The 23,621-nt window shown below is 35.5% G+C and overlaps 1 protein-coding gene across 1 annotated transcript in view; it reads left to right on the plus strand.

Annotated features, from left to right (window-relative positions):
• The window catches only part of PLA2G4A (phospholipase A2 group IVA), a 149,265-nt gene that overhangs the window by 22,124 nt on the left and 103,520 nt on the right, over nucleotides 1–23,621 (plus strand). Inside the window, exons 2-3 of the mRNA XM_004424914.3 lie at nucleotides 5,420–5,522; nucleotides 18,446–18,527. Of these exons, the coding sequence (XP_004424971.1) occupies nucleotides 5,490–5,522; nucleotides 18,446–18,527 (115 nt within the window). The 5' untranslated portion in view covers nucleotides 5,420–5,489. The remainder of the gene's footprint in view (nucleotides 1–5,419; nucleotides 5,523–18,445; nucleotides 18,528–23,621) is intronic.

A 23,621-nucleotide genomic window follows, 5' to 3' on the forward strand; every position in this document is an offset into this window, starting at 1 on the left:
TGAATAAATAGATGGAGAGAAGAAGTAGGTTACAGCCCTGAGTGGAGGAGAGTATGACACATTTGAAGAAAGGAAAGGAAACAGCATGGCTGTAGCACAGAAAGAAAAGGAGAAAGTGGTGGGATAAGGTGGAGGAAGTAGATAGAAATCCAATCTTGAAGTCTTTTAGACCAGTATTTTCAAACTTCTATTAGTGGGTCATGAAATCAGTTTAGCAGGCTGCTACCAGATTTAAACAAATGAAATAGAATAAAAATCAGGGTCCATTGTTCTTAGTAAAACTGTCACCTCAAATTTACTTCCACATTTTGTTTATATATGTGTGTATATATATTTGTGTATTATATTGTGATGTGCAAAGGTTTCCACTTTGATTTGCAGTAAATAGGTATGAAAGCCACAGCTATAGACCATATTGAAGAGTTCTGACTTTATACTAAAGGAATAGGAAATCGCTGAAGATATTTTCACAGAGGAGTAGGTTTCAAGATTCCCTTCCAAATGTAGACATTAATCATAGAAAGTGTTATTGCTTTTAGCAACATGTGAGCATGAAGTAGCAGGCTAGGCTGAATTTATTGACACCCCTAGATTACCTTATTATGCTTACTGAATGCAGAAGCTTGCCTTATTTGCCATTGCATTCTCAGGGCCTACCGTAGATTAGGGAGAAGATCTCTTGTATAAAGCTACTGTTTGTGAATTGAAAGTTTGTGGATCCCAGCAGATGCTCTTCTGCTATGCCACTGTCATTAGTACTGTTTTTAACATGGACAATTTTGGTGAAAATAACTACCATAGTCCTGTTTACATTTTGAGGTTCCTCTATGGATAGTATCAAGAGTCTATAGGACCACAAAATTTCAGAATGCACATCTGTCTGGTTCACCATTTTCTCCCTAGCACCTTTCATAGTGCAAAGTATATCGTAGGTATTTGTTTGTTGAGTGATGTATCCATCAAAGTTTTCTAATTTTCCAGTCACAACAATAATTACAGCAGACAGTACATCTTTCAAAGCAAGTGTATAGTTATTAGTAGTCAGTTCATATAATCTTGATCAGTCCATGTAATCATATTAAAGGGAAACTTACATACGTTGAGCATCTATTATGGGACAGGCGGCCTTCACAGTAATTAATTCATTAGACCTTACTACAACACTTAAGGTAGCGCTATTCACATTTATAGCAGAGGAAACTGGGTCTTAGAATGCGAGACTGGAGTTTGAATCAAGGTCTTTCTGATCCCATATCCAGTGGTGTTTTCACCAAATTATGCTGCTTCAATGAAGAAAACAATGTGATTTTCCCTCAGGCATTGAATCCCTGATAGTAGTGCCCTGGCGTTGCCCTATAACTGCATGAACCTTTCAGCTTCTGGAAAGAGAGGCTGTACTTCTCAGGGATTACTACAACTGCAGCGACTACAGACCTCATGCTCTTGAGACCAGGAGCTTTATCATGTACTTGAAAGAAAGATTCATATTAAGAAATTACGTTAGGGGCTGGCCTGGTCGTGCAAGTGGTTAAGTGCACGCGCTCCGCTGTGGTGGCCCAGGGTTTGCTGGTTCAGATCCCAGGCATGCACCAATGCACAACTTGGCAAGCCATGCTGTGGCGGCGTCCCATATAAAATGGAGGAAGATGGTCACGGATGTTAGCCCAGGGCCAGTCATCCTCAGCAAAAAAAAAAAAAAAAAAAAGAGGAGGATTGGCAGATGTTAGCACAAGGCTGATCTTCCTCATACACAAAAAAAGAAATTACTACTCGTCTGAGGCGTAATGATATAAAAGAAATTTGGATGTTAGGCTAAGAATGAGGCTGGCAATTTTCCTAGTATTTCATCCATAAGAATATATTCCACTAGCAGCTCTTGAGTGTGAGTTGTACTCTGCCTTGGGAACTGATGTAGACATATATTGAATTTAATCAGCATAAAAACAACAGCTATACTGGTAGATTAAGTCATTGCTGATAATTTTAAACAAGATGTAATAGAAATAGCTCAGAAAATCCTGATAATGGGAAGTGCTAAAAATAGTTAGGATCATATCATCTGATGTAGATATATATTTCTTGTGTTAAAAATTCAAATACAAATACCAGCGTCACAAATTATCCTATTGTAGTTTTGCCTGCATCTTCTTGTACTGTCATTCCTTTAATATGAAATGTAGTTAGTTGCAAGAATACTTAGAGTTTAATCAGAGGCACAGTATAGTATAGTGGTAAATGAACAATCATGTTTGTGTGATGTTTGTAATATGAGGGGATATAATTAGGGGAAAATAATAAGAGGGAAAAGAGAAACCCATGCCAGTACTGATTAACAGAGTGAGATGATGTAGAAGATACAGACAAAGACGAGGATAAGACAACTTATGGATGAATAGAAAATGAACTTTTTAGTATAACTGGTCTTGAAAATTGTTTCTCTTACTTGTAAAAATGTATTTAACCATTTATTTATTTGTTCATTCATTCAACAAATATGTATTAACTGGCCATATGCACCTACATAGGGGCTGAGAATATGACAAAGAATAAAACATACAAAAAACATCTGCCTTCATGGAGCTTATAATCTAATTAAGGGGGAGGAGAGATGGCAAAAAAATACAACGCAAACTATATAGTAGATGTTAGATGGCAATAAAGCAAGAAAGCAGGGTTTCTGCCGTTTTAAATAATATGGTTAGGAAAACCTTCACTAGGAAGATGACTATTGGAGTAAAGACCTGCAAGTTATTGATGATAACAGCTAGATTCAACCAATTAACAGAAATGTGATAGCTAAGGCAATTAGTACTGGCTAATGTTATCAGCAGATTTTTTTTATTAGGCTTAAAATAAGCAAATGCAAGACAAAGATTATAGTAATTTATTAAGATAAAATCAGAATGATGATTTGGCCTCATCTTGATTTAAAAAACTGATTTAAAATGCTGCCAAAATGCGCTATGAGAAGATAAAAATAATCAAGCTTAAGGAGCTTAATAAATGATTAAAGTAAATAAATGTTTTAATTTAAAAATAGGTTTTTTCACCAATAAAAATGATTCTTGATGAGCCAGAATGAAGAAGAAAGGGAATTCTCGCTTTATATAATTTTTAAATAGGAGACTCGGTGATTTTTATCTTTCTTATAATATTGCTTTGTATTTTTCACGTTAAAAAATGATGAAGATAGACTGGGAGAAAATATTTGTAAAAGAGACATCCAATAAAGGGCTATTATCCAAAATATACAAAGAACTTTGAAAACTCAACACTAAGAGAACTAACCAGCTGATTTAAAAAATGGGCCCAAGACCTTAACAGATACCTCACCAAAGAAGATGTACAGATAGCAAATAAACATATGAAAAGAAGCTTCACATTGCATGTCATCAGGGAAATGCAAATTAAAACAACAATGAGACACAACTACGCACCTATTAGAATGGCCAAAATCTAGGACACTGACAACATCCAATACTGGTGAGGATGTGGAACCACAGATTTTTATACACTGCTGGTAGGAGTGCAAAATGGTACAGCCACTTTGGAAGACAGTTTGGTGGTTTCTTATAAAACTAAACATACTCTTACCATATGATCCAGCAATCACGCCCCTTGGTATTTACTCAAAGGAGTTGAAAACTTATGTCCAAACAAAAACTTGCACACAGATGTTTATAGCAGCTTTTTTCACGATTGCCAAAATTTGGAAGCAACCAAGATGTCCTACAGTAGGTGAATAGATAAGTCAACTGCTATGTCCAGACAACAGAATATTATTCACTGCTAAAAAGAAATGAGTTATCAAGCCATGAAAACACATAGAGAAAACTTGAATGCATATTACTAAGTGAAAGAAGCCAATTTGAAAATGCTACATATTGTATGATGCCAACTAAATGACATTCTGGAAAGGCAAAACTATGGAGACAATAGAAAGATGGGTGGTTGCCAGGGGTTGGGAGATAGGGAGGGATGAATAGGCAGAACACAGAGGATTTTTAGGGCAGTGAAAATACACTTATGATACTATAATGATGGATACATGTCCTTATACATTTGTCCAAATCCATAGAATGAAGAACAAGAGTGAACTTTAAGGTAAACTCTGGACTTTGAGTGATGATAATGTGTTAATGTAGGTGCATCAATTATAACAAATGTGCCTCTGTGCTGGGGGATGTTGGTAATGGGAGAGACGAAGTAAATATGGGGGCAGAGAGCATATGGGAAATCTCTGTATTTTCCTCTCAATTTTGCTGTGAACCTAAAACTGCTCTAAAAAATAGTCTTAAATATAAACAAATAAATAAATAAACTCTTCTTTTTGCTCAGAAAAAAATGATGAAGGAAATGAGTTTTAAAAATCAAGGGCATATTATGAGATCCCATTTGCATAAAAAAAATTCAAATTCTCTCTTTTCCTTCTTACTCTAAATATATGAATATGCATTGAAATAGTCTAGAAGGATACACATCAAAATGAAAATAGTGATTACACTTTATTCTTTATTCACTTCCATAGTTCATGTTCATGACAATGAGTGTAAATAATTTTTTATGATTTTTAAAGTGGGATGTTTAAAAAGAAAAAAAACAGTTTAAAAATTTAAAATGTTTTATTTATTCTGAAATAAAAATATTTTAGAATTTACGTATTAATCATAAATAATGAAGATATTTGAAAAAATGTTCCAAATTAGATGTGACACAGAATGCTAAAATATAAGTAGATGTTGCTTTATAAAGTCTCAAAGAAAAAGTCTATGATGGAAGAATAAAGATGTTCATTGAATAGTTTATTTGATTTTAAATAATACGGAATAGATGTAGAAGAAAAAAGCAAAGTATAGAGAATAATTTTCTGTTAAAATATTTTTTATTTAACTGTTTCCAAATTAAACCAGTACCTTAGAATGAACAAACATTTTCAAAATGTCAGCACTAAAGTTGAAATTGAACATGAATATATTTTTAAAATTCTTAACAAATATCTAACATGAAAAATATTCCTTTCTTATTGTGAATTTGTGTGATACTGACCAAATCGAGAAAACAAGCAGTGGCATGTCGCTTTTTAATTATAAACAGTACAAAAATAATTTTAATTTTCCGTAATATCAATGAATTTCTCATAAAATACTTGGCAAATGCAAGAAAAAAAATCCTGGAGTTTCCTAATAATTACAGAATAAATTTGAACAAATAAACATGGAAATTAAACAGTACCATCAAAATACATTTACCCTTTTCCTAAGTTCCGTGTGTATATCCACTCATATAAACAATTAGGGAACTCAATCTATCTGGTCCCCTCGAGTAGAGTTTTACTTCCTAAGGTTTATGCTCATCGTCATTTAAATCTTGGAACTGCATCCAAGGAGAAACTTAACAATAGTGATTGTTTATTTTGTAGGTTTTACAGAAGCAAGAGTGCCAGTGAAGAGCTTTGAAGTGTGAAGAGATTTCCTGTAATTGAAACCAAAATGTCATTTATAGATCCTTATCAGCACATTATAGTAAGTCATTTACTGTTTATATATTCTTTCTGGGAGGGAGGCAGATATACTGTGCATGAGTATTGCTGATGTTGCTATGACAAATCCTGGATTTTTTATGAAACTCGTATGAACTAAATGTGGTAGAAATAGAGTATAACACATAATAAAACTAACCCATTTCTTTTTTTTTTTATCACTGTAAGTTTCCACAAAAGAGGTACTTGGAGGAAAAAATACTAAAAAATCTGTAACAGTACTCAACTTTCATGGAACAATAAACAATGTAGTTATCACTTACCAATTATCAGCCTGCATAAGTTATACCCTTCTCAGAATTGGTGGAGAGAAGATAAAAGAACTGTTGGGTCGAGGGCTATATTTTGGTGTGCATTTCCAGGGTAATTAATTCTGTAAACTTTCCTTTAGGTAGGTATGTTTAAACAAATTCTTCCATGGGTGGTTAATTTTTAGTAAAGAATTGAGTAACTCAAATTTTGGTACGTGATTTTCCAAACTCCAGGGGAAGTATACACTCTCTCTTCTGATGAAAAAAAACAGAGGAGAGATTTCTTTGCTGAATTCAAAACTTGAGATCCAGTTAGGTTTATATAGACCAGAAATAGTATTTATGGATATTAAGGAATAAACCACAGCTTCATTTTTACTTAAAATGGAACACTGTTCTCTCGCCCTGTGTCCCTCTCTAGCTATCATCTTCTGTGTTTCCCTGCCTGGTGAGCAAGGATTAATGTATTCCAATTCTTTGTAGTGCCTTCTTCCCCTCCATTCACAGCTTGAATCATTGAAAACTTACTCAGCCCTTCCACTTCACGAAAAGGTCACATGAAGGGCCTCTTTGGTGTTGAATCCAATGGACTCGTAGTTTCCCCCCCGCCTGCACCCCCACCTCTGCTGGTCATTCCCCTCTTCTTAAAACTCTTCTCAATTTTTTCTGGTTCTGTTTCAGATTTCTCTGGTTCTGTTTCTGGCTTTCTTACTGTTGGTTCCTTCTCAGTTTTCTTTGCAAGCTTCTCTCTCTGTTCGACTCTTTTCTTAAAATTGAGGTAAACATATATAAAATGCATAAATCTTAATTGTTCAGCTTGATAGATTTTTTTTAATGTTATTTATTTATTTTTTCCCCCAAAACCCCAGTAGATAGTTGTATGTCATAGTTGCACATCCTTCTAGTTGCTATATGTGGGACCCGGCCTCAGCGTGGCCGGCGAAGTGGTGAGTTGGTGCGCGCCCAGGATCCGAACCCGGGCCGCTAGCAGCGGAGTGCACGCACTTAACCGCTAAGCCACGGGGCCAGCCCTTGATAGATTTTAAAATACGTATTCCACCCGTGAAACCATCATCCAGATAAAAATACACAACATTATAAATACCCCAGAAGAGTTGCTCACGTCCCTTCCAGTCAATAACCTCCACAAAGGTAACCAATATTTGACTTCTATTACCATAGACAAATTTCCCCTGTTCTTCACCTTCATAGAGATGTCTGCATTCAACGTTACATCTATGAGATTTATTCATGTTGTTATGAGTGTCAGAATTCCACACTCTTACATTGCCATGTAGTATGTCATTATTTGAATATACCACAAACTATTTATCTAGTCTACTGATAACCATCATGTCCTCACTGAATGGCAATGGTGCCTTTGCTGGAAATCAGGCAACCACATATGTGTGGCTTGATTTCTGTTCTGTTCTATTGGTTTATAGTCTTTGTTTGCCCCAATACCAATCTATCTTAATTTTTGTAGCTTTGAAATATGTCTTTATATATGGTAGTGTAAATCCTCCAACTTTTTCTTCTTCAAGGTTGTTTTGGCTATTTTCTGCATTTCCATATAAATTTTGGAATCAATTTATTAATTTACACACACACACCCACAAACACACATACACACACAAAACTGCCAGGATTTTTATTGGTACTGTCCTGGTTCTGTAGATCAATTAGGGGAGAGATGACATGATAACAATATTGAACTTCTAAATCTATTTTCAGTTTTTTTTTCTGAGTACTTATCATTGTTTATTGAATTCCCATTGTGTCCCACCTCTTGTCAGTAGGGTCTGGGGATACAAAGGTGAATCAAAGAGAGTCCCTAAATTGAGCTGATGTCTAGCAGAAAAATGAACAATTTATTTACAATAACCGTAATGTTTACTAAGGGCTCTGATAAGAGAAAATGAAGATCACGCTGGGAATATACAATGTGAACAACCAATAACAAGAATCCTTCTGGAATTCCTAGAGAAAGTGACATCTAAGCATAGACTTGAAGGTTTAGTAGAAGTTAGGTGATGAGGGAGAAATGACTTTTCTGGATTGAAAAAGAGCATGTGTGAAGGAGTCTAGAGGTGAGAAAGTTCATGAGTTAAGGAAATGAAGGAAGTTTGGTATGGTTGAAGCATAATACATTTCAAAGAACATTGTTATATCAAATGACCTTCAGTCTTCTACCTAATCTGACCAGCCTTAGTACTGACTGCCGTGCAGTCTCCGTATGCCTCTGTCAGATGACCTTGTAAACTAGCCATTTAGTTTCTCCTTTAAAATAGCAGAGTATATTTAAAAATCAAACTGCATACGGATAGTTTAAGACTCATTACTGTCACCTTTTCTTGCAAATCTTGTTAACTATAGCTAAATGTTTAGGCCATAGTAATTACCTATGTAACATCTTAATATGCTAAAGCTTGCAAAACCACATATCTGTACCACATTTTTCTTTACCTTCCCCAGCATTAGAGTTGGACACTCAATTAATATTCCAGTTTATAGCCCTGTTAAATGAAGAGGATTCTAAGAGCTTTATAGTATTGTTCATTCTTCTTGTTCTTGCGTGTGCGTATGAAAAAAAAACTGTGTGCATGTGTATGTATGTAAATTGTTTCAAAGACAAAATTCCCTGCTCTAGTTTTCACAGCAAGATGTTTTTCCAAATGTATTTGAGCACACTCAACACAGAACAATTTTAGTAAAAAGGAATGATGGAGAAAACTAAGCCAGCTAACTAGTAATGAATGGTGCCAGACAGGCCAACACAGTTGTGGCTGCCTTGGGGCACAGAAGATTGGATTCATTTTCACCACACCTGTGATGCAGTGACATGTTGGAGAATCCCGTGGGCTGATGCAGCAATTTACAGCCAACAAAGTTCTCTTGCTTCCAATGGTGCTGGCTTTTAGGAATGTTATAAAGGGCCAGCCCCAGTGGCCTAGTGGTTAAGCTTGGCATGCTCTGCTTCAGCGGCCCAGGTTCTGTTCCTGGGCGTGGACCCACACCACTTGTCTGTCAGTGGCCATGCTGTAGTGGCAGCTCACATAAGAAAAAGGAAGAAGATTGGCAACAGTTGTTAGTTCAGGGCGACTCTTCCTCAAGAAAAAAAAAAAAAAAAAGAATGTGGAGAAAATGGGGTAATAAATATATGGCAGAATTCAGTTCCCATATGCCTATAGTTTTGTGAGGTGCTTTCCAACCTGAAGGATATTTGTTTCTCCAGCATTTGTTAAAATTCTTTTGGACCAGGGAGACGTCAATTTTACAAGGATAGATCAAGTATAAAATATTCATAAAAATTTCCATCTTTTTACTCTGAAAATATGAATCACTTCCTTGGAGTAAAAAAAAGCCACACCTCTTCCCACCACCTATTAGCAGTGGGGGGCCACTGCCTCACATCCACAGAAGCTAAGGTTGTCTTCACAGTAGAGACAGTCAACCACATGCTAGCATGACTAGTATGCTAGCATGACTGCCTGCTAAAATACAGGGACCTTTGAAAAATGTCATTGTAGGATGACTGGAAATTTTACCAAAAATGTATAAAGATATTATTCTAGATTATTACGGTAACATAGGGGAAAAAAAACCCACTGGGTAGGTAATCAAAGAGCTAGTGTTCTAGTGGCAGCTCCAGTCTTCAGCTACGTGCTCATGAGCACTTGCTCTGAGTTTTAGCTGCTTCATACGGAAAACATGGTATGAATAGTACCTCCTGTGTCTGCTTCATAGAGCTGTATTAAGGAACAGTTATGTGTACAAAAGTATTCTTTGGAAACTTTATAAGGTAAGGTATTTCCAGGGGATATCAGAAGGTGAGATGCTACTACTGGGAAACCAAAAATATAAAGGTGACAAAACTACTGTTACAAAAGCACAGCACTGTGCACAAACTAATGATGAGTTTTATGGCGAATGTATGTTTTGTGAGCACTAACAAATTCTAGAAAAGCGAGGAAGAGGACGTTTAGGGATAAGCTTCTAACCTTTCCCTGATACCAGCCATTCTCTGCCACAGCCTCTAACCTGAGGCTATGTGCACACATTTAAAGTAATGTTCATGTTTCTATTTCTTTGCTGCAGAACATAGATCAGAAACCTCTAGAAGGTCACCAAGTTTACCTTTCAGTTCTTGAATTTCTGTCTGGTTCTTTTTTAAATCTTCTGAGCCATTTTTCAGAGTTCCAATTCCATGTAGTCATTCTTAGGTTTGACTTCCATTTCCTTGAACATTGTAAGTGTAGTGTGGCTGTTTCTATGGATGGGTCTGTTTTTGTGCCTGTTAATTCATCGTGCTGCTTTGTAGTCCTGATGTCATACCTCCCCATGTTCTTAATTATCTTTGATTTTGTTTCATTTTGCTAAACATCGTAACGAAAAATTATCTGCAGGAATAATTTTTCAGGGAGAATTTCATTTGCTTCTGTCAGGCTCCTGGGGAAGCTAGCAGTCTGGGACAAATGTCATCCCAGCTTCATGATAGTTGTTTTCTGGGCCCCCTGGATGAGACTAAAATGGGCTGCCAGTACATGGAAGGGCTATGACTTCGTATGGTGCAGTCTACGGAGTTTTCAACTTGAAATAGGTGGGTGGTTTGCTGGGGTTCTTATCCTTAGAAGGCTCATAATCCCTCAAGGCTCCTCAGTCTCTCAGCCTCCTTCCTTCTGGATCTGCAAATGGCCCTGTGGCAAAACTGCGCTCATCTTTCTGGGTTTCTGTGCTCTCTTTGATCTCTGTCCTGGTAGCTAAAGCCTTCCTATCTTGTTAGTTCTTTGTTACTATATTAGCCAAGGTTCTCCAGAGAGAAATAGAATCAATAAGAGATAGATAGATAGATAGATAGATAGATAGGTAGATAGATAGATAGATAATGTCTTAATTTGTTCAGGCTCCTATAACAAAATACCACAGACTAGGTAGCTCATAAATAACAGAAATTTTTTGCCACCTGTTCTGGAGGCTGGAAAGTCCAAGATCAAAGCATCAGCATGGTTTCATTTGCTGAGGGCCTTCTTCCTGGTTCATAGCTGCTGTGTCCTCACAAGGTGACAGGGGCAAGGGATATCTCTGGATTCTCTTTTATAAAGGCACTAATCCATTCATGAGAGTTCCTTGCACCTCCCAAAAGTCACATATCCTACTATGATCATCTTGGGGGGTTAGGATTTCAACACATGAATTTTGGGGGGACACAGGCATTCAGACTGTAGCAGATAGCTAGATCTAGGTATGGAGATTTATTATGAAGAATTGTCTCACGCAGTTATGCGGGCTGAGAAGTCCCACAGTCTGCCGACTGCAAGCTGGAGACTCAGGAAAGACAGGAGTGTAATTCAGTCCAAGTCTAAAGACTTAAGAACCCTGGGGAGATAATGGTTTAAATACCGATCTAAAGTCAGAAGATGAAATGAGAAGTCTCAGCTCAAGCAGTGAGACAGGAAAAAAGGGGGTAATTCTTTTTTTTTGTTCTATTCAGGCCTCAACAGATTGGATGATGCCAACCCACGTTGGGGAGAGCAATTTACTTTCCTGAGTCCACTGATTCAGATGCTAGTCTCATCTGGAAACACCCTCACAGACACACCCAGAAATAATGTTTAATCTGGGCACTCCGTGGCCAGTTAAGTTGACAAGTAAAATTAAGCATCACAGTTACTTTTAGGAAAATGCTTACTTATTTTGTAAAACCTTATCTAGTTTTAGTTATTTTCAGTGGGAAGTGTTAACCCAGATTATTTAATCTGCAATTATCACAAGTGGAATTCCCCAACTACTTCTTTTACTCTAAATCAATAGTGCCTCTAGATAATCCCAAGAGGATAGATAATCGTCTCATCTTAAAAGATTGCCACAGGTGGTAAAGTTATCCCCCAAACTTGACATTCAATATTGCTCTATGTAGAATTCTAATGTTGGAGTCTGGATTTGTACCAGGGGACACTTGAGAAATCCCATGTTGTGAGTGATATTATAATTGCCATTTTACTGATGAAGAAACCAAGGCGGAAAATGGAGATAGAAAATATAAGGCACTTTATTGTAAATACTCTTCTGACTTCTGTCCGTGTCTTTTAGTTATGAATCTTTCACTTAGTGCTTAATGAAAAGAAAAAGTAAGATAAAGGTTTTTAAGTCCCTTAAAATAAGGGTAAATTATCCAAAATGACATCTGTAAATATATCTTTATCTATATATCTACTAGACTTGATGTTCACGCCTGAAAATCATCGATGCAAAGGTATCTTAGATTTGAATGAACATGATATATCACCTACATCAGTAATTCTACACCAAGCAAGTATCTCGGCCACCCAAACTGTCTTTAAGAATATGTGGGGAAAACTTTTCAAGTGCGCATGCTACTTCATGTGTTCTAATGAGCCCGTCCAGGAGGGTGAAGGTGTACCTATACCTCATGGTCCTTAACTCAGCTGTGATTACTCCTAGGAGAGTATAGACTTCTTCAGGAGTATTGAGGTAGGAAAAAAGCTGATGTTCAAACTTTTTTTTTGTGGTACTATGGCTACTTGATTACCATTGAACTAGAATCTATATCTCAATTAAAATTTAGGTGCCAAAAATTTGGATGATTGTTTCATTCTAGGTATCTTGAAGATATAGTCTCTATAAATACACGGTGAATATGTTATTAAATGAGTATTTTAGACCCAAACTGTCACGGTCAAATATTTTTTTGTACTGGTTTCACTGCTAGAGCAGTCTCAGCAATCCTGATTAAAATAGGACTTAAAGTCTTGTTACTTCAGTGAAAATGAACTCTATGTTTAATTTTTAAAGATATGTATACATATATATTATAATGTAATATGTTATTACCACATTTAATATATATACGTATTGTGCAAGTGGAAAGTTTCTTGTTCATGACGTGAAGAAACTCAAGTCACATTTCTGATTATGATTTTTTTTTTAATGATGTTTGCTAGAGCTAACTAATTCTGTTGCCAAATTAGGTGTTTTGGACATTAGGATAATTTGTGCTTATAGCCAATCCATGACTGAGAATTCTTAAAGCAAGTTTACATAGCATTGTAGATTGTAAAAACTGATTGCTCTTTAAAAATTGTGGGAGAATATTAACACAATGCCTGTGTCTCTTAAATGCATTAGAATGAAACTCCACACTAGCGAGTTAAATTGAAAATAAGCATCTTATAAAAAAGTGTCATGACTCTTGTATCACATCAATGCAGCAGTTCTTTTTAAAACACATCTGAGATCTGTTTGAAATTGCCTGTTGCTGCATGTGATGATCACAATTACTGGGTTTGATAATGGGATTCTGTAGTCTTTATCATACTAACAGTCTTTAGTTTTAGTTTGGGTTAAAATTAGGCAATGGCAGTTGAATAGAGAAAAGTATATTTGCATGCGGAATCTACCTTCTCTTCCATCAGATTTGTTTTATGATGATTTCTGTAGTTCTTTGTAGCAGTAGAACTTTCAGCAGATTACAACAATCATCAAATTGATTTTGTACAAATTGACTGGTTCTTTCCCCAACCCCCAATCATTTTAGTTACAGATGCCAATATAATTCTGCAGAATGAATTTAATACATTAGCTGTTTTCATAATGACTGGAAAATTGTTAATGTGAAAAGAAAAAGGGTCAGGATTTTCACTATGGAAAGGATTATGGATGAAAAAAGGCACTCAAATTAAGGTAATGCAAGATGAAGGCAGGGTTTAATCTTGGTGACTAAGTCAGTGTATTGACCTTACATCTGACATCTCAATTGAAATATGGCATCTATTTTTGCCAACTACCAACTAGCATTGTGCTGAGTCAGTTTCCTCCAGGGAACAGTGGCTATGGATTCAATAATATCATTTCCTCTGGCACCACCCTTGAGACATAAGCAAGTCTCTTATCCAAGTCGGAAGCTAGTCCAGCGCATACTAGTTTGAAATTGTATGTGATATTGGCCCCAGGAAACATGGCAAGGGATTATTAAAAGACTATTTGGATAATCATTGATTGAAACTGAGCACTTTTCTCCAAAAATTTGTACTCACTTTATAGATACTCTCTTATTAATCTTTACAGCTCTTAGAAAGAGATGGGCATGATTTTGACAGTCCTGTTTTGAAAATAATTTACAGGTGAGCTGAAGATTTATGATATTTCCAAAATTAACCTATAAAAATCAAGAAAGTTGTCAATTTGCTCCCTATTTCCTGTGAACAGTATGCAAGTATTTAATTCATTATTGTTAAGAAGATAGAACCGAGGCTGATGGAAATAAAAACAGATTAAAATGGAGAGCTGAATGCCAGAGGAAATAATTCAATTACTGGTGAGACTTTAGATCAACTACAGATGTAATAGACAGACAAGATTGTAACTATCTATACCACTTTAATAAATAGAAACAGCCTTTTTTACCATTGAAGGTGTTGGTATTAATATTATTTTCTGTGTAAGAAATGTAGAAAAAGTAAAGACATTGGGGATAGCAAGACTGGATTCTAATTCAAGTTTAATTTTTACTATCTAGGAGATACTGGAAAATTACTTAACCTCTCAGAATCTCACTTTACTCGTCTATAAATATAAATAATACCTATTTTATACGGTTGTTGGGAAGATTAAATGAAATTTTGCATCTAGTTCATACTCAATGAATCTTTATAATGACAGTATCATCTTTCTATATGTTATTAATAAACAATTGACATATGAATATATTTCAAAAATTGTGTTAAATAATAGATAAGAGTATTGCTAATGATTTTTATGTTACAAGGAAGTTATTAGGCATTTGAAAACCTATGTGGTATTAGAAATTCTAGGATATGGAAAAGGAGTATAGATGATTTTGGGAAGATGTGCCATTATATGTAATAATTATTATTGAGAACTGCTCTTTAGTGGAGAAAGCTCATTCCTAAGTTGGGTTTTCAGGAGCATTTACTTATTCTCTTTCAAGCCCAGGTATTATTTGTCTAGAATAATGGGGTTTTTTTTTGCATGTGGATATCTAGTTGTTCCAGCACCATTTGTTGAAAAACTGTCTTTTCTCCATTGTATTTTGTTTTCTTCCTCGTCAAATATCAGTTGACTATATTTGTGTCAGTCTACTTCTGGGCTCTCTATTCTGTTCCATTGATCTATTTGTCTCTTCTTTCACCAATACTGCATTGTTTTGATTACTGTAGCTTTATAATAAGTCTTGAAGTGACATATTGTCAGTTCTCCAACTTTGTTCTCCTTCAATATTGTGTTGGTTGCTCTTGGTCTTTTGCCTTTCCATATAAAGTTTAGAATCAGTTTGTTGATATCCACAAAAAAACTTGCTGGAATTTTGATTGGGGCTGCATTGAATCTATAGATCAAGTTGGGAAGAACTGATATCTTGACAATATTCAGTCTTCTATCCATGAACATGGAATATCTCTCTATTTAGTTCTTCACTGCTTTCATTCATCAGAGCTTTGTAGTTGTCCTCATATAGACTTTGTACATTTTCTTTAGATTTATACCTAAATATTTCATTTTTGGGAGGGGTGCTAATGTAAATGGTATTGTGTTTTTAATTTCAAATTCCACTTATTCATTGTTGGTATATAGGAAAGCAATTGACTCTTGCATATTAACCTTGTATCCCACATCCTTGTTATAATCACTTATTAATTCTAGAAGCTTTTTAAAATCAGTTCTATTGGGTTTTCTACAAAGACAATCATGTCATCTACGAACAAAGACAATTTTGCTTCTTCCTTCACCATCTGTATATCTTTTATTTCCTTTTCTTGTCTTATTGCATTATCTAGGACATCTAGTACAATGTTGAAAAGGAGTGGTGAGAGGGGAAATCCTTGTCTTGTTCCTGATATTTTTGGGAAAGCTTCTAGTTTCACATCATTAGGTATGATATTGACTGTAGGCATTTTATAGATGTTCTTTATCAAGTTGAGGACGTTCCTATCTATTCCTAGATTGCTGACAGTTTTTATCATGAATAGGTGTTGAAGTTTTTCAGATACTTTTTCTACATGTTTTAATATTATCATGTGATTTTTATTCTTTAGCCTATTGATGTGATAGATTACATTAATTGGTTTTTGAATGCTGAACCAGCCTTGAGTACCTGGGTTAAATTCCACTTGGTTGTGATTATAATTTCTTTTATACATTGTTGGATTTTATTTGGTAATAATTTGTTGAGAGTTTTTACCTCTATGTATGAGAGATATTTATCTGTAGTTTTCTTTTCTTGTAATGCCTCTATCTGGTTTTGTTATTAGGGTAATGTTGGCTTCATAGAATGAGTTAGGAACTATTTCCTCTGCTTCATCTTTTGGATGAGATTGGAGAGTATTGGTGTAATTTTGTACTTAAGCATTTGGTAGAATTCAGCAGTGAATCCATCTGGGCCTAGTGCTTTCTGTTTTGGAAGGTTAAGTATTGATCAATTTTTTTATAGATGTGGGTCTATTCAAATTGTCTATTTCTACTAGTGTGAGTTTTGGCAGATTGTTTCTTTCAAGGAATTGGTCCATTTCATCAAGGTTATCAATTTGTAGGCTTAGATTTGTTCATAGTATTCCTTTATTATTCTTTTAATGGCCATAGGATCTGTAGTGAACTTCCCTCATTCATTTATCAGATTTGTAATTTGTGTTCTCTCTCTTTTTTTCTTTTTTAGCCTTGCTAGAGGCTTATTGATTTTATTGGTCTTTTCAAAGATCCAACTTTTGGTTTCTTTGATTTTCTCTATTGATTTTCCATTTTAAATTTTATTCATTCCTGCTCTAATTTTTACTATTTTTCTTCTGCTTACTTTGGATTTAATTTGCTTTTCTTTTTCTAGTTTCCTAAAGTAGATGCTTAGATTACCAATTTTTAGATCTTTCTTCTTTTCATATATATCATATATATATTATTCAATGCTATAAATTTCCCTCTAAGCACTGCTTTCATTGCATCCCCTAAATTTTGATGTTGTAGTTTCATTTTAATTTAGTTCTAAATATTTTAAAATTTCTCCTGAGACTTCTTCTTTGACATATGTGTTATTTAGAAATGTATTGCTTAATTTCCAAATACTTTGTGATTTTCCAGCTATAATTCTATTAGTGATTTCTAGCTTAATTCCTCTGTGGTCTGAGAATAGACATTATGTGATTGTTCCATGTGAGTTTAAGAAGAATATGTATCCTGCTGTTGTTGGATGAAGTAGTCTATAGAGGTCAATTATATCTAGTAGATTGATGGTGCTATTGATTTCAACTATGTAGTTACTGATTTTCTGCCTGCTGGATCTTCCATTTCTGATAGAGCACTGTTAAAATCTCCAACTATGATAGTAGATTCTCTCTTTTTTTTTAGTGGAGGGAGTGCCTGTGATTTTCAGTTGTAGTATAAGGCAACACATTTTTTTTTTAAGCATTCACGTTTTCTTCATGGTTGATAATTTCATTTATGTAGAATAAAACTTTGGCTACTCTGAGCTCTTCTGAATATAGAAGTTATTTCTCTTTGACTGTAAGCTCGAATAAGTGTCATCTTGAAAGATTTTACACGCTTCTGTGCCTTTTTAAACAAGGTATGCTTATCGTTCATGACTTCACCCCTTCTTGACAGTGTTAGAAATCTGAACATAAGTTACTCTATTGACAGAATGGTATCTTCAGAAACTGTTGAATGCTGTATAACTTCTGATCCTATATCCCACTACTCCTGGTCCTTATGAGTCTATGTTTTTACCCTTTTATCCTGCCTCCTTGCTTTTAAACTGTCATTACTCACTTCTCAGTATTGTGAGTATCTTAGCTTTAATCAAATATGAACTTTTTAACCAGTTAGCAAGTATATTAAAATTAAGAAACGTAGGAGTAGCTTATAAAGGTGGGCCTCTCCTGAGATTAAACAAATGTGCTTGAGCTTTAGATAAAGACTGTAGTTTTTTTTCAGCTGCTCGGAGAATTATGTGAGTTCCTGCTTCCCCATTCTGTTTTGGTGGATAGAGTTTTTAGACAACTAATTTCCAGTTAGGTGAAGTGTTTAATAAAGTCTTCCACCAGTTAATATTTATTATGTGCATGAAAGCTATTAGACTAATAGAAACTTTAAACATTGTTGCATATGGTTTATAACAAATGCATTAAAATGGATGTAAGTAGTTTGCTGGTTATTTCCTCGGATCCAAAGGATTTTAAAAACTGCTCTGGAAATATCATGCCAAAAAGACTTTCATTGAATAGTAACAATAAAAACAAACAGAACTAAATAATGCAAACATCTTTCTCTGACTTCACCTTTCTAAGCCAGGGCTTCCTAGTCATCCAGTACAAAGCCTGATTGTGCTCCTAGAAGGCTGGCAGTCTGATTTACATTTTTCCTCAAGCGCTTGGTAAACCTGACAGCAAAGAAGCCCTAATAGTCAAGCTGTAGTGACATTTTAAAGCATGATCTAAGCTTCTCAATAATTCTGTGGTGGGAGAGAGGAGAAAATCAAAAAAGCGACAGCCTTAGGATCAAAGAATGTTTCTGGTATGATGTTACTTCCTTTCAACTAGAACATTTTTCATTAGTCTCAAGGAAACAAGGAGAACAATTTACTTGGATTCTATATTGGAAGCTTATTTTTAATTTACTATCATTTTATTTCCAGGTGGAGCACCAGTATTCCCACAAGTTCACGGTTGTGGTGTTACGTGCCACCAAAGTGACAAAGGGGGCCTTCGGTGACATGCGTAAGTGTTCTTATTTCCTTTTCTGTTGAAAATGCATAATTACGGTTCACTCTTCAGTTGCTTGAGTTCCTTGACAAGCCAGGGGCTGTCCCTTCTTCAAGTGTGGTTATCTCTGTCTGGATCTTTGAATGGTAACATTTTGAACAGTTCTCTGACATTCCTTTATCTGTCAGAATAGTATTTTCCCTTGACTTGACATTAATTGAGAGTACTTGGAGTATGACAAAATGACTGTCTTATGACATACAGATCTTTGGAATTCAGAGAACTTCTATTTAATTCTATTTTGGAAAGAGTTCTGAGTCAAGACTTCAAACAAGCTGCCTCTGTGAGGTATTATGTCTACAGAATTTTTTAAAATGCAGTTTCTTTAGTTCTTATGCCTTTGAGTGTGTTTATTATGCATGGAAATAGTTATAGGAACTGATGTGGGACAGCTTGAACTGAGGTGAATCACAGTCTGTGGCTAATATTGAATTGACTTGTTGGCAGTATCCTTCAACATGCTTTAAACAGCAGTTTTCCTGGTTAATCTTACCACTCAAATGGCTGGGGGTCAAGGAGGTAGGAATACAAAGAAAGATGGATAAGTATTATGATGACAAATTTGGTAAAGTTTTACATTATTGCTAAAATACAGGAATGGGCAATTTACCCCTCAGAACAAGTATTGGAAAAAGGATGGAGATTGCAATTTATCAGTCTGGGAAACAAGGAAGGCTTCCCCACCGAAATGACATTTAAACTGGTCCTTGAAGGAAGAGAATCTTGGTGATGAGAGCAGGAAGAAGTGCCAGACAGAGAAAACAGCATGTTTAAAGGCAAGAGGAGAGCAGAGTGCTTGTAAGGAACTGGAACAGGTCCCGTATTGTTAGAGAACAGACAACAAAGGTGAAGGAAGACAAGCACTAGGCAAAGACAAGACAAATGCATGACAAAGACTAAGATTGAGATTTTATCAGAAATGCAGTGGGTCTAATTCAATGGCATTTGAGTCACAAGTCACATGATTGGATCTTCATTTTAAAAAATGTTTGTTCTGGCCATAGTGTGTTAAGTATATTGGAAGTGAATGTGGAATATACTTTTTAAGAATAGGAGGGACATGAGTTTGTTGAAATCACAACAAAAATGGGCTGATAGAGAGAATTTAAATTCCAAGAAAAGAAGAAATCGAGCTCTGTGCTCAAACCCTCAGTGAATGAAGAAGGGTGTCCAGGAACTTGGTAAAAGTCAAAAGTAGGGAGAGGAACAGGAGGTAGAATCTAACGGCAAGAGTTTGGGATAAGCAAACTCTTTTCATGAGAGGTGAGAAGAACAAGGACAATTTCTTCAAATCTAGTCTGGACCAGGGGTTTACATTCTAAATTTTATCTCATACTTCAGTCTAACCCTTTGAATCACTCCAGTGCCAATGTTTTTCTTAAGTTATTCTTATTTCACTTTTCATAATTCTTTGCATTTTTGTTATGTAAATGAGGGTTCACTGGAAGAAGGTCTCCTGTGAAAGAAAAGCCACATCAGAAGCCGTATTTAAAAATTGGCATCCCCCATGACCTTGAGAAAAGGCACAAACCTTACAACTCAAGAGGTCGTACTGTTAGTTAGAAAAGCCATTCTTAATTCAACTAAAGGCTATGTCAGTAACTTGTCAGGCATGCAAGTTACTGACCTAATTTGACTTTAAAAAATAGAGGTATCTCTTATACAAAGCAGCAGCAACCCTTTTCTATCAGGCTGTCATGTGGAGAAAATGAGTGTTACTATGCTTAAGATGAGTCCACTAGCAGTTCAAACTCTATACTCTGTGAGTCTCCTTCAACTGGTGTGGTTCTGATTTCTTGGCTATTTTCCTCATAGGCCCCAGGCACTTTGGCTGTCGTTATTTATTATAATTAGGAGAGGGAAGAGAGTAATGCTACAAGTGTCCTTTTAAACTTATTTGAGTTGACATTGATAATACTACTTAAAAATGAACATAAGATATTAATTCATTTCATGCAACAGGGACCAGATACATTTTGGATCCCCACAGTGTACACAATACAGGTCAGACCCTTGATCTCTGGAGGCTTCCTTTTTTTAAATTAATTAATTAATTAATTAATTTTTACTGCGGTAACATTGGTTTATAACATTGTATAAATTTCAGTTGTACATCATTATACTTCTATTTCTGTGTAGATTACATCATGTTCACCACCCAAAGACGAATTACAGTCTATCACCACACCCATGTGCTTAATCATCCCTTTTGCCCTCCTCCCTTCCCCCTTCCCCCCTGGTAACCACCAATCCAATCTCTGTCTCTATGTGTTTGTTTGTTGTTGTTGTTTTTATCTTCTACTTACGAGTGAAATCATGTCGTGTTTGACTTTCTCCATCCAACTTATTTCACTTAGCGTAATGCCTTCAAGGTCCAGCCATGTTGTTGCCATGGCAAGATTTCATCTTTTTTATGGCTGAGTAGTATTCCATTGTGTATATATATATATATATATATATATACACCACATCTTCTTTATCCATTCGCCCCTTGATGGGCATCTAGGTTGCTTCCAAGTCTTGGCTATTGTGAATAATGCTTCAGTGAACATAAGGGTGCATATATTTTTACACATTCATGTTATCATGTTCTTTGGGTAAATACCCCACAGTGGAATAGTTGGATCATATAGTAGTTCTATTCTTAATTTTTGAGGAATCTTCAAACTGCTTTCCATAGTGGCTGCACCAGTTCGCACTCCCACCAGCAGTGTATGAGAGTGCCCTTGTCTCCACATCTAAAGCTTGTTATTTCTTGTCTTGTTAATTTTAGCCATTCTGACCGGTGTGAGGTAATATCTCATTGTAGTTTTGATTTGCATTTCCCTAATAGTTAGTGACATTGAACATCTTTTTATGTGCCTGTTGCCATCTGTATATCTTCTTTGGAAAAATGTCTCTTTAGATCTTTTGCCCACTTTTTAATTGAGTTGTTTGTTTTTTTTGTTGTTGAGATGTATGGGTTCTTTATATATTTTGGCTATTAATCCCTTATCAGATATATGGTTTGCAAATATCTTCTCCCAATTGTTAGGTTGTCTTTTCGTTTCGTTGATGGTTTCCTTTGCTGTGCGGAAGAGAGGCTTCCTTTTTAAAGTGAAGGACCCACGGAAGGAATAGCCACTGGAGGTTAATCACTATAGGAGAAAGGACAGTGTTATGACATTCTGTTAAAGCTTTTATTCAACGTTTGTAATTTGATTTTACATTGTTTGAGTTGTCACATAATTTTTTTGTGGGGGGGAGGAAATTGTTGCCGACCCTTTATATCACCTTAAGGAGTTTGCAGGAGGTCAGGAAGAAACAAGAAGAAAGAACAAGAGAGTCTTAGAGAAATGAATTCAGCAATAAGTTTAGTATGAAAAAGTAGGGATAACATACAGTGCCAAACACCTTATTTTTGAGAAGTTATAGGAGGTTATAGCGAGAAAAGGGATAGACATTAGCTGTCACTTTTCTAAGAGGAGTTTTGATGATATTGCTTGGTGAGTTTGATCTATACAAATTTGCTATACAAGTAAGCTGAATTTGAGATGTTCGTGTATAGGAGTTCTTTAAAGATAGACAAGGATAGAAATATAAAAAATGTCCTAAGATCTGCAGAGACCAGGATAGCAGAAACCTACACCCTCTTCTGTTGTTGATAGTGTTTACATTTATTTAAAAAGGCAAATTTCCATAAAGTTTTACATGTTGGTAAAGAAGAATGACAGATTACTATTGAGTTTTTCGGCTTTGCGTGTGTATGTGGGAGCTTTCTCAAGGATGCCACGCAAATCAAATAGTTGAGTCATGGTAAAATACCTATAGCTGCTTTTTTTTTTTGAGCTAATACTAAGATTATATCTGTTTTTCTATTTTGTCCCTTGAAAAATCATCCTATTCTACCTAGCTTCATTTAGAAAGACCATACTGCATTGCTAAAACATCATCATAAAGTCAGCAGCACCCCATGAACTATCTTTTGAGGGGTCAGAGCTGACATTTTAATCATAACATCTCACTCATTTCCTTGTCTTCATCCAAGGGCACTGGGCCAGCCAAGAATGGGATAGCTCCTTTCCAGACATGGTTGCTAATCTCAATATGCTCAAATGTATCATTTATACGCAAGTGCCCCAGTGCCAACTCTTCCCTGTGTTCTTATGCTCACGGCATATGAAGAGGTAGTTTGAAGTTCAAATCTGCACTTGAATCACCAGTCTTATTTCTAAAATAAGCAGTTTGCATTAATTTGGCAATATTAACATAACTCTCACTTTTAAAGCCACAGGAAGTTGTAGAAGATGTAACATGTAACTGGGAGCATGTCAACATCATCAGGTATTCAGTGTTGGGTTGGATGTATATTAAACTCTATATTCTGTACTGTTCCTTTCCTCTGCTAACAGAAGAAATGTATTTGCAGAATGACCACAAGTGAAAGTAAAATTTCAGATGGTAATATAGTTTTCTTTGTGCATATATGAAACAAAACACACATCCCTGACCACAAACCTCATTTTATAATCAAATGAAATGGCTGGCACAAATGTGGTAGCTACCTCACTGAATTTCTGCTCCTTTCAACAAGTATGGGGGAAATGACAGATCATGTACGATAATGGAGGCTAGTCTCAGAATTCAGGACTAGATAGAGTCATGTTTCATTCTCAAGATGAAGTCAGATAATGAATACCATAGTGTTTTTGAAACTATAAATACTATACCAATGTTAGATATTTTTATTATCCCAGTTATGAATATGTACTGAGGATTCTTGTCTGGTGTCATTGGACTCTGAACTCTTTCTCTTTACAGAATTAGCATCATTAGGGCTTCTAAGGACAGCTGTAGGATTGCAGATGGATCTACATTCCTTAAGTATTCAGGAGACAACAGAGCTTAATGCCAACATGTAAACTTTAAGAAAAAATAAATATACTTGGGAGAATTATTAACTCATTGTATTTAAACCAATTTTTATAAGATCGTATTGCTTAATATCTTTTAAGATACTCTTGTAGGATTTTCTTAAGAACGCCAAACTTTCATTTTTCATAATGTCTG

The sequence above is a fragment of the Ceratotherium simum genome, chromosome 2 (assembly GCF_057802395.1).
Source record: "Ceratotherium simum simum isolate JZ-2026a chromosome 2, ASM5780239v1, whole genome shotgun sequence".
Taxonomy (NCBI): domain Eukaryota; kingdom Metazoa; phylum Chordata; class Mammalia; order Perissodactyla; family Rhinocerotidae; genus Ceratotherium; species Ceratotherium simum.